The following is a 12,733-nucleotide window of genomic DNA, read 5'->3' as shown; positions in this document are numbered from 1 at the left end:
TTCATTGTATTGATTTTCTCGGAATTCTTAAGAGTTTTATATATATTTATATTACTGATTCCATCCCTGGTAGACACTAATGAAGTGCGTGTTATACAAAACAAGCTTGATCTTACTTGACAAGTACAGTTTCTCTGTTGGACATTATGACTGCGAACATTATTGTCGACAAAAAAGAAGTGTATATTTATCCTAAAGGATGTTGTTTTCAAAACTAAGAATTCAATCAGAAAAAAAAAACGATCTGAAAAAGAACTAAAATATTAATATTAATCTAACTTTCTTTCGGTTCTAGCTAAAAAAAATAAACACCAATCTTTAACATCAACTCTAATCATCATTCTTCAACGACGTTAGTGCCAAACCCTTGAGACCTTCTGCAAAATTTATGCTACAATTATAAGTGAGTAGAGCTCTTCCTTTGCATCTTCATCATCTTTCCTCTTGCGAGCAATGCGGATCCTAACTCTTCTTCACGAATCTTGTTATGGGAAATGACTGCAAAACATACTACAAATGATGAGAATATATTTACCGACAAAAACCCAATATATCATTCGACCTAAGTAACAAATCACAAGTACATGTGTAATATGAATTTCTAGGTACATATCAGTATGTACTGATGGATATGTACTGTAAGACAGTTTTTTTATCAGTTGCACATCAATATATTCTTACATAAATTTGCAAAATAACATATACTGTGTACTTAATACATATGTATTGAAAAACGATGAAAATACATGACAAGAACCCAAGATATTGATGGACCAAAGTGACAAAGCACAAGAACATTTTTACTTTTACTTTTGCAAGGTAATACATTTTGATATATGTACCTAATACATATGTAATAAGTATCCAGTAGTACATATCAATATGTACCTATCAATTAATACATATCAATAGTCAGTTTTCCAATCAGTACTTATCAATATGTACCATCAGGTACAGTATGTGTTTATACACTGATTTCCGCAAAGACTCTCAGTACATTTAAATATTTACTGGATTCTATATATTTTAAATATCTACCTAAAGCTATTAGTGAACAAAACTCGCAGTACATCTAAATATGTACCTAAAGCTACATAAAGACCCACAATATTGATATGTAACTACCCACATGGATAAACTACCTTTCTACCTAAAGCATGTTTCTAGGTTGAATTAGTTGTTGATGTTGTTGATTGACAAGAATAGAAGTTTTCGTCTGAGAAAGTAGATGAAGTTTTCGTCCGAAAAAGAACAACTTCGAAAAAATAAAAAGAAGAATGAGATATACGTACCACACGTGATTGGCGATGTCCCTTGTTGAGGTGTTCCACACTAGGTGAATGTTGAATTCTTCGATGTTTACTTCCTTTTCTCCATCTCCCTGATAGGTTTAAGAATGTAAGTCTCTTGTCCTCCAATGAAGTCTTACGGGTGGTCGAAATGATACTGAAAACATGTAAACAAGTTATTCACCTATTACATATCAATATCCACAGATAATAGTGTTTTTTTCAAACAGTATATACCATAATTGAAAGTAAACCAAAATCAAAAATAAAATGGCGTCCACAAAATTAACTAGGCTCTCTTGTACTGTCAACTAAGAATAAGTCTCCTGCATTTTTGTATCAATATGTACTAGGTGAATAATAGGTATTTTACCTAGTAAATACTACCATATATTGTTGGATCTAAGTACTGGGTTCATTAGTACATATTAGTATGTACATTTTTACACTTTGCAGGGTAGTACATATAACTTTGTACCTACTTGATATCCAAATACATACCAATATGTACCTAAATCTCTCAAGTTCCTACACCACATATCAACATGTTCTACTAGATATCCAACAATACATATATGTACCTAATCTCTCAAATCCTACAACACATGTCAATATGTCCTACTAGATATCCAATAATACATATCAATATTTTGACACCAAGTTAAATTGGAACGATTGAGTGAGAATAACTAGACGCACCTGATACCCGTAAGAAAGATGCCCACCATGTGGAAAAGTTTAATTCTCTCGCTGGGCTTCAACAATGCAGTGATATGTACCTAATAACTATGTAAGATAAAGTACCAACTGTACCTATCAATATGTATTGATTCTTATTCAAGCATAAAAGATGTTTTTCACATAGTACATGTCAATATGTACTGTTTCATAATATTACATGTCAATAAGTATTGTTCATATCGTACAAATAACCTACATATCTAGATAGGAATATACACTACATAACAATATGTATACTGTCCACTGATATGTAATATCAATCATATTGCTACTTGACAAAGTAACACAATGCATCATTACATATTCATAACAAACACAACAATGCTACTCCCATAACAAAGTAACAGAATGCAAATATCACTACATATCATATTGATATGAATAGTATCACCATTTATGGGGGTCGAGGGGAGCGTCCCCTCGTTATTAAGAATTACTACATATTGATATTCAATAAATCACTACATATTCATAAAAACACAACAATGCTACTGCCATAATAATTAAGGAATTACTACATATTCATGTTCAATAAATCACTACATATTGATAACAAACAGATCAATGCAAAAAATCACTACATATTGATATGTAATTCACTACATAATATTGATAACAAACACACCAATGCAAAAAATCACTACATATTAATATGTATCACTACATATCATATCAAACACAACAAAACATAACAGATTTTCCACATGCAAAAGAATTTCTACATTTTGCAAATCTACGTACCAACACTACATATTGATATGTAGTCTAAAAGTTTGAATAGATGTTTACCTTTTTTCATTATTAAATTTGATTTCTTTCCTTTAGCTTCTGGTGAAGGAGTACCGTCGTTTTCATTCATTTTTGTTGATGAAGGAATATCAGATTCAAAAGCTGTTGTCATACTTCTCGTTGTTGGTAAATTTGCAGCGGGTTTTTCCTTGGTTTTTGTTGTTGATTAATTAACGACAGTTTTTCCTTCTGGTTTTTGCTGGTGAAGGAGTTTCTTCTACAATTACTTCTCTAATTGTTCGTTTAATCTCCCTTGTGGTAACCATTTTCTCAGATTGAAAATTATTGGAACGGTTAAGGTTGCTGAAAATTGAGTTAGGGTTTCCTGAAGAAGATTGATTAGAGATTTTTGGTTTTTGTTGCCTATAATGATCGATTTTTAGTGATGATTAAGCATGGGTTTAGGTTGATTTTTGTTTTTGGTATTGTTGATTGAGAAGAAGGAAAAAGTTCTCGTCTGTAGATGAAAACAATGAAGAAGAAGATGCATTTCGTCTGAAAAATAAAGAAGAAAAACGAGGAATAAATGTACACACGTGAGTGGTGAGGGCAGTCAAGTACTTTTAACTTTTTAAATGTTTTTTGGACCTCCGGATATTTTTTTTTGCAGCTGGACTACATAATAACCTGGATCGGATTTAGTGGACTAAATAGAAAATTTCTCTTTTCATATCCTACTATGCCATATGCATAGTACGTTGCATATTTTAGTAGACATTCAATCCTTTAATTGTGCGGAATTGTTTATGGACATTCTAGTTTTCTAGGTCTTAATTAGTTCTATATTAAAAAATGGAGAACATATTTTCTATCATTGGATTCCCTATTAACAAAATTATTTTCCTCTTTTTTTTCTTTTCTTGTTGTCACCTTATAACGGTAACTATGGTGACTATGAGATACTTGTAACTTTGAAAGAATTTCACCGCAGACAGGTTATATGACATTCATAAATAAGCAGCACTACTTGGGCTATTGGTTAACCCCATACTCTTCTGATGGTATGTTCTTTTATCATCAACTAACGTAACATTATTATTGGATGCAGACATAAAATAATCGAAATCTAGGGTTTAGTCTTTTGTTTCTGGACTTAGTACTGAAACATCAAATTGGGTATTATGCAGGTATTTGGGCTTAAGTCAAAAAGCAGTACTCTGGTGATATTTTAGAAGCAGTTGAAATCTTTGCCGAGGGGATTGGTTAAGCAAGCGGAGTCTGGTGATACTTCTAGTGATATTTATTCTTTCTTTCCCTGTTTTTCAATGCCTCTGTCAGTTGGCACAAACTAGGTTACCCATCCATTTATAAACATCAACATAGATTGAATATTGTATGTCAGTCACAACATACATAAGTTTACTTGTGTATATTTGTTTCAACTGAAGAATCCTTTCTTTAATTATAATATTATCTAGTGGTGATTCTCAACTACATTTGTATTAGTTTTGTATTGCCATTGTAGTTTGTATATCTGTGTGGATGTTGAATATGGGGAATTGGGTAATTGCAGGGGGGAAATGTGGGGGCAATGAATTTTGACTAGGTCAATAAAAAGAGACTTGACCTTTTTTTGTGTGGTTGCAAAAAATTAGGAACCTCAGTCTTCTGTTTCTAAATTAGAACCAGACCAACAATATCTAGTTCCGGGTAAGGGTATTCCTGTAATTAGCAACAAGTTAGCAACAGAAAAAAATTCGCAACGCCAAGCGCTGTTGCTGACCGAGATTCGCAACAAAGCTTATGTCGTTGCTAAAAATTGCGCCACCGTGTTTAACAACATTGAAAGCCTGTTGTGACCCCGTTTAGCAACATCTATGACAGGTTGCTAATACCTTAAAATGGTGTAGTGAGTATGCGAACTGTGAAGTACTAGTTCAGGTTCGGAACTCTTGTTTGCGAATTGTGTTTAGGAACGGGTTTACCTGTGAAAGGTACGGAACTGTGGTTTGCAAACAGTGATTGCAAACAACATTACTAGGCAAGTCCGGAACTTTGGTTCGCATACTCACAGTTTGCGAACACAGTGGTTAGGTTCTAAAATCGGTAAGTATGACAACTCATACTCATGAACTCAGGTTCGTTTGCGAACTCGGTTTGCGAACTAAAGTCGCTGGAACTTTAATAATTTAAGGTATGCGATCTTTCTTTGCAAACCATGGCATTATGTTCATGAATTGGTTCTTGTATAAGTAGTTTGTACAGTTACAAACCAAACCGAGTATGCTTCAAATTGTTCATGGATATTTTCTACGAGATAGTGAAAATTTGAACAACTCTCTTTAAGAATATTTAGATTCATTTGATTATCTATCTGTAGATGGGGCAAAACGATTTGCTGGCTTTTAAGGAATTGAGGAGACAACCGTGCGGAGGATACTCCTCGAACCGAGCAAACTGCTTAACCTCACACAAATGCACTGCAAAAAGGGAGTGCTTAAATTCGAGAGATCAATCTGTAAGACTCCGGCCTAAACCAAGACAATGGTCGTTCCAGAGTCAATTCGGTCACAAGAGTGGATGGGTCGATCTGCAGGAGGGAAGCTGATAAATGTGTGAGATCAATGGTGATTGATTGTAGGTGTGTTGTGTATTCTGCGTGAAGAAATAAGATAAGTTCTGATTGATTGAATTTTGCTCTGTCGAGAGTAATTGCTCGCACGTTGAGTTCTTAATCCCTTGTTGTCTTTTGAAGAGAGATTGTTTGTTGTTTCAATCATGATTCAGAGACTTATTTATATTGCAAGAATTGTAGACACCTTGATCCCATGAAGTGTGACAATTGCTGGAGTCAAAGAGTGGGGAAGTGGAAATCGTGTTAAAACCAGTAGCTCATCGTGCGGAGACTTGGTTGATTTTATACCCACTACTTTACTAACTCCCCTAACTGCTTGCACGACTTGCTCACATTCTCATCGTGTGTATGAACACACGTGCCGTAGACCGCTAGACCAAAACCCTAATTGATATCCCCCCATGTGACACGATTGATGTCTCGTGATTGTGGAGCCTGCAAGGAAGACATGTATTTAGTTATTCAGTTGTTGACGTTATGAGACGATAAGTCTTTGTATTTCTGATTCGAACGTGATTTGTAAATGTTCTAGGACCCATGAATTGAACGTGTCTGTTGAGACAGAGGTATAACTGTCGAATAAATGTTAATAGTTAAGGTGAGAAAATATTGCTCATTTGATTAAATTTTTGAATATTGATAGTTGAATCAATATTCCTTAGCCTGAGCAAATGTTGCTCGTTTGATGAATTATTGGTAGCGGGACCAAATAAAATATTAATTTAAAATACTGGCAACTGGACCGAGTATAATTAATTAAAATGTTGATCACGGGATCAACGTAAAATTACTAGTGTTTGAATCTGCTCAGAATTATGCTTTGCAGAGCCTTGGATTCGAAACCCTAATTTTGATTAATTGATGATTTATTGAAAATCAACCAAGGAGTTAAGGAGGGACCGGATACATGGGATGATGGACCGTCCATGTAACGCCCAGATGCTCGAGTGAGCAAATACCAAAGTCTCTTGAAGACCAGTTGGTGAAAGGATGATTAAATGCTGGTTTAATCATTTATTAAAATGGTGCTCGTCTGAGCCTTAGGTGATAAAACCTAATTATGAAGAGATGGGGGACCGACCAAGGGGTCATGGAACCGGCCCTGGTTGGTCATGGGATCGACTGACGATCATTTGATGAAATTCTAAGTTGTTTGGAAGCGATTGAACCTAATATGAACAAATTAGGTCAAATTATGAAAATATGTGGGACCGGCTTCTTGCAAGCCAAAGGGGCAACCTTGGTCGGTCAAGGTAATATTCCCATGTCACCAAAATGTTCATGTTTCAGTCCTGAGAATTTTGATATTTTTTGATGCACGTTTGAGCAACATTTGAGAAAATATGAAGAAATCAGGGTTTTTCTCAAACTGAGGAATTTCATAAGATGAAGGAAATAATAATAAAATAAGGAATCATAAAGTATGGGACCGGCTATGACTATGGCATGGCCGGCCGGAAAATAAGCCTGGTCTCATGGAATATTTCCTAATTTTATATTATTTTCATGATTTGAAGGAAATATCATGAAATCAAGGAATTTGTTGAAACAAAGGAGTTTCCTTAAAGTGAAGGAAATATCATGAAATTACAAGACTGAGCATGCTATGGATTATTTGAAGGCAATACCAATTGCTGGACTACATCAAACTATTGGTCCCAAACAGTTCCGTGTTGTCACTCAATACAGACTAGGAATCCCATTCTTCCCCGAGGAAAGCATTTTTGCAATCTGTAAGCGGCACATGGATGTTTTCGGTGATCACGCAGTCCATTGTGCAAGTGAAGTTGGGGGTAAATGCTACAAGGAAAGTGTTGCTGCCAGGAAGAAGTATCAATGGGCTTCTTGTCATATCAGAATGTTCCTTTGAAACCCGCAGACATAATGGTGTACAACTGGGAGAATGGTCGTGATACATGTTTTGACGTCACGGGGACCTCGCCGTTTCCCGGAAATAGGACTCGAAGCTTCACTCCAGGTCATGCTATTTCTATAAATGTTGCTCGTAAAAATACTAAATATTTGGATATATGTACCACACACGGTTATGGATTTAGCGTTTTGGCTTTTACTACATTGGGTGAGTTGGGCTATGATTTTATTGTCTTCTTGAAGAGATTGACGAATTGCTTAGCTAGTTACGATGCTAATAGCAAATTAGGTAGTTCTCTTTTTCAAAGGGTAGGGTTGGCTATCCAGAAAGGCGTCGGGGCACAACTTGTTGCCCGGCTTCCCACCATTTCTGTGTAAATTCCTTTATCTTATGAACAAAGTTTTTTTTTTGTAAAAAAAAAAAAAAAAGAGGATTATTATACCGTCACTACCCACCCTTTTACGCAAAGATCTTTTCAATAAACAACACTCCTTTGTTTCCCCATCGTTTGCGCTATCTTTTGATATCTTTGTTGTGCTGAAACAAATACCACTTCCAAATCCTTTAGACGGTTATTGTAGTTATTTTGATGCTTCAATGCCGAGAACCAGACGTTCATCTTATTCACAAGATCAACCCTCGGACACTGATGACACCGATCAATTTATCCCCTATGAAGAATCATCAGACAGTGCGATGGCCCATTGCCCTTTCAAGGGTTTTGATGAATATCAAGATGGCTGCAATGGAAGAGGATACACTAAGACATCAATCCTTCGGCACATTAAGGATCAACATTGGCCTTCTCAAGAACGTTTACTGACTTGTAAAGAGAGGATTCGTACTCATGCTGGAGTAAATCTGGAATGGGAAAGACTTATAACCCTTCTGCAAATGTGGTTGTGTGGAGATTGCATGAAAGTGCAGTCGTGGAAGAGATCATGTCGTCCTCACCACGGTACCATCTTAACAGGCCCTTTCAATGGCAGATACGCTGATTTCTTGATACATGGAATCAACAAACCAATGGCAGACCATGCACCTGCAGTGGCCAACGATACTGCAATTTCTGATGAAACAATTGGGCTCTCCATGGAACTACTTGATATAGTTTATCAGAAGCAGATTACAACAACTGCCAGCATCCCTCCTCCATGTAGATTGCTTTTCTCCAGGACCTTGAAAACTGCCTTGGATAGAGTGCTTGATCAACCAGGTGTGATATACCCTTGGATTCAATTACTGTTGTTACCAATTTGCACACTCAATCTTTACATACCAACATTGAAGCAAGATCAGCGACACGGAAGAAGCTACAAATTGCTGCAATCAATCAAGCTTTAGTGGAATGGGGTCAACCAAACGTATGTGCTAACATTTTCTAGCGTATATTAGAGCTTGCTCTGCAAAATCAACAAAGTCAGCAAAAACGTAAATAGTCTCCTAAGAAACACAAAACTAATGTGGAGTCCTGTCAAAAGAAACTCAGCTTCGGCCATTATACTGCTACCATACGCATTCTATCTTCCCACGGCATTGCTCCATCCAACATAGACACCCTCCGAGAACTACATCAGAAACACCCTCTTGCACGGCCTCCCATTATTCCATCTGACAATCCAGCCGCTGCTACTGTATCGGTCGATGTTCAGGCAGTAGTGAAAGCGCTAAAGATTTTTCCGAAAGGTATGTATTGTGAGCGAGATGGTATTCGTGCTCAGCATTTGTTGGATGTAATAAGCGGTGCTGCTACTGCAGTGGCAGACGATCTGCTTGCATCTATTACTGGTGTTATTAATTTGTGGCTTGTTGGACAATGCCCACCTGCTTTAGGAGAGGACATTTCCAGTGAACCTTTAACCCCTCTTATCAAACCTGGGGGTGGCCTTCGTGTTATCACAGTAGGTACCATTTGGCGTCGTCTATGCTCCAAGCTGGATGTTTCCGTCGTGCTAAAGGATATGATAGCATAACTTGGAAACCATAAATTCGGAGTGGTAATTCCTTGCGGAGGTGAGGGTATTCTACACTCGGAAAATCGTCTTCTGGAATTGAAAGGTACCTGTGATACTATGACTATGTTACTTATTGATTTCACAAACGCATTCAACATAGTAAATAGAACTGTCATGATCAATGAAGTGCGATCCAGGTGTCCTAGTATTTCGAAGTGCGTGGAGTCATTCTATGCACGCCCGACCAAATTGTACTACGATGAATTTACATTATCTTCCCAAGGAGTTCAACAGGGAGATCCCCTAGGTCCCCTCCTATTTTCCTTGGTTCTACACCCACTCGTGGAGAACATTGCACGACAATGTAAATTGGATCTCCACACATGGTACTTAGACGACGGAACGTTGGCTGGAGATACCATTGAGGTTGCCAAAGCCTTACAGCTCATACGTGAAGAAGGACCAGCAAGAGGACTGTGCTTAAATCTCCGAAAAACTGAAATCGTCTGGCCACATACTGACCCAAGAAGTGTCGTTGTTTTCCCACATGAAATTGGAAGACCTTCTGAAGGTGTCTGCCTACTTGGAGGGCCGGTAAGTCTCATAGATAAATTCTGCAGTGACTCTATCTCAGCTCGCGTCTTAAAAACCATTCACCTGATGGAATGTGTTAAGAAACTCAAAGATCCACAAGCAGAGCTGTTACTTCTTCGAAATTGTGCCGGCGTTTCAAAACTGTACTTCACGATGAGAACTACCCGTCCACAAGTCTTGCTGCCAGAACAAACTCAATTTGATGAACATCTTCTTCAATACATATGTTATTTGATTACAAGTGATGGCGCAGGTTTTGGCCAACTTCAACAACGTATTTCTACTCTTCCAATCAAAGACGGAGGACTAGGAATGTATACAATGAAAGACACGGTTCAGTATCGATAATTAGCATCCTATTTAAAAACAAGAAACCTTCAGAACACCATTCTACAGGGTACCGTGGAACCCAACCATCACTTTTAGTTTGCACTTGATTAGTACATAAATGTATGTGGTATTTCTCCTTCATATTTCAACCTCAGTGACGTCGCCCACAGCCTATGCACCTTTTAGCGATCCGTTACTACGAAGCTATCATGAAGGAAATTCCGTCCACCTATGTACTGTCCGAGCGCGACTCCATCTTATGGAAGTGCAACAGGAAACCCCATGCACAGGATTATCTTAAATTTATCCCTGTCAGAGGCCTCAACCATACTATAGGATCGCGGCAGTTCAGGTCCGTCCTTCAATACCGTTTAGGTATACCTCTCTTTGACGCTGATAGCACTTGCCCATGTTGTAAAAGAGCTATGGATCGCTTCGGCGACCACGCTATTCACTATGCAAGCGAGGTGGGTTTAAAGTATCCTAATGATATGGTGAGAGACCTTTTGATCGAGTTGTGTTATAAAGCTGGAGTTGCAGCCAGAAAAGAAGCGTCAGTGGGTCTTAAATCTGATAGGAGTATCCCTCTTAAACCGACGGATATCATGGTGTACAACTGGGAGAATGATCAAGACATTTATTTTGATGTCACCGGTGTTTCACCATTCTCCAAAGGTGAAAATCGCGCTTTCACTCCTGGACATGCTATCTCTGTTGATATTACCTGTAAACGCAACAAGTACGCCGAACTATGTTCTTCCCATGGATATGGTTTTGGTGTTTTATCTTTTCCCACTTTAGGGGAACTCAGTGAGGACTTTATTATCCTATTGAAAAGATTGAAAAATTGTATGGCTAGTCATGATGTTAACAGTAACTTAGGCAGTTTTCTTTTTCATAGGTTGGGTATCGTTATTCAGAAAGGCATCGGGGCGCAACTTGTTACATGTCTCCCGGCCAAATCTTTGTAAACTACTATTAGTTTTCTATCTTAATAAAAGCCTTCCTGGCCCTCTTTCATAATAATAATAATAATAATAACTGAAGAGAGATAAAGTCCGGCGAATTGGGGGCGATTTGCAGGCGTCTGAAAACCTGCAACTTCTACTCCCTTTCTTTTGTGCATCAATCCATTGTTTTCCTTCTTTTTCTTCAGTTTTATTAGGATTTATTATTCTATAGGCCTCTTCTGTAATGCACTGCATCATCCTCGAGTTTTCATTGGAAACCCTGACAGTTATTGGAAGTTATCTTCATGGTTTTGACACATTATGCCTCGAACTCGTGCTTCTTAATCCTCTCAGTCATCTTCTCAATCCTCCATCTTTGGAATTCTTCATGACTCGCCATTAGAACCCTTGCCATCACCCTGGACGACTGCCGCATCCATATCTTTATCACATAAGGACAAGATCCCTTGCCCATTCAAAATTTTTGATGGATGTCATGGTGGTGTTGGTGGTAATGGATATGCAAGAAGTACGATTTATAAACATTTGTTTGACAAGCACTTCCCTGCTGAGGATGCCAGAGAGGCTTGTAGACAGAGGATAAGGAATAATGATGACCGCTTCAATGCCTGGGAACGGGTTTTGAGTATCATGCAATCTTGGCTCTGCATCAAGTGCCTGCGTATTCATGCATGGAAAAAATCTCGCCAGGATTCTAGCCACTCGCACGAGGTTATCACCGGTCCCCTCAATGATCATGGGGTTGAATTTTTAATCCTTGACACAGTGAAACCTCAAACACCCCCATTGGTTGAGAGTATTGATGGCATCAATGGAACTGTGGCAGCAACCCTATCTCTTGAGACGCTGGACTTAATCTTTCAGAGGCAGATAACAACCACTGTAAGCATCCCTCCCCCTTGTAGGCTAAATTTCTCTCGTACCCTGAAAGCCACTCTTGAAAATGTCCTGGACAAACCCATGGATCTGTCTGCTTGGTTGTCTCTTCCACTATTACTTGTGTGTACCTTGAACATGTACATACCCAAAAGCGTTGCTGAAGAGAGATCAGGTATGCGAAAGAAATTACAAATAACAAACGTCAATCAATCCTTGGCTACATAGAGGGAACCAAATGGTTGCTACACTTTGGTTCATAACCTGCTGGAATTATCTAATCCAATCACACAACCCAGGAAGCCTGCCAAGAAGAAGAAGAAAGATGCTAACCTGGAGGCGCGCAGGAAAAAGTTGAGCTACGGCCATTTTACGGCAGAAATACGCATTTTATCATCTAATGGTGTTGCCACCTCTAGTCCTGACACCCTCCATGATCTGCAGCAAAAACACCCCTATGCACCACCTCCAAGAATCCCTGCAGATTCTATAGCAGATGCTGCACAGTATGTCGACACTAAGGCTGTATTGAAGGATGTGAAAAGATTTCCAAAAGGAACTTCCTGTGGCAGAGATGGTCTTAGCGCTCAGCATTTGCTAGATGCCCTTAGTGGTGCTTCCGCAGCTGTTTCTGATGAACTTCTACAGTCCATTGCCGGCGTTATTAATCTCTGGTTAGAAGGCAGTTGCCCTGCAGTTCTTGGCGAGTATGTAGCGAGTGATCCACTGACTCCGCGTAT

The 12,733-nt window shown here is 38.3% G+C and overlaps 1 protein-coding gene across 1 annotated transcript; it reads left to right on the top strand.

The window, feature by feature from the left end:
- The first annotated feature begins 11,446 nt into the window (after nt 1-11,446).
- LOC113287160 lies at nt 11,447-12,432 on the top strand. Its single transcript, XM_026535839.1, has 2 exons — nt 11,447-12,168; nt 12,293-12,432. The coding sequence occupies exons 1-2, from the start codon at nt 11,748-11,750 to the stop codon at nt 12,349-12,351; spliced, it is 480 nt and encodes a 159-aa protein (XP_026391624.1). The 5' UTR covers nt 11,447-11,747; the 3' UTR covers nt 12,352-12,432.
- The last annotated feature ends 301 nt before the right edge of the window (nt 12,433-12,733 follow it).

Source organism: Papaver somniferum, chromosome 6 (genome assembly GCF_003573695.1).
Source record: "Papaver somniferum cultivar HN1 chromosome 6, ASM357369v1, whole genome shotgun sequence".
NCBI lineage: Eukaryota > Viridiplantae > Streptophyta > Magnoliopsida > Ranunculales > Papaveraceae > Papaver > Papaver somniferum.
This window is presented reverse-complemented; position numbering and strand designations above follow the sequence as displayed.

Excerpts from the sequence above, each read along its gene's own strand:
- LOC113287160 (XM_026535839.1), top strand. The coding sequence starts at position 11,748 with ATGCAATCTTGGCTCTGCATCAAGTGCCTGCGTATTCATGCATGGAAA. Across the intron at positions 12,169-12,292 it reads CGTTGCTGAAGAGAGATCAG|GAAGCCTGCCAAGAAGAAGA; the intron begins GTATGCGAAAGA and ends CACACAACCCAG.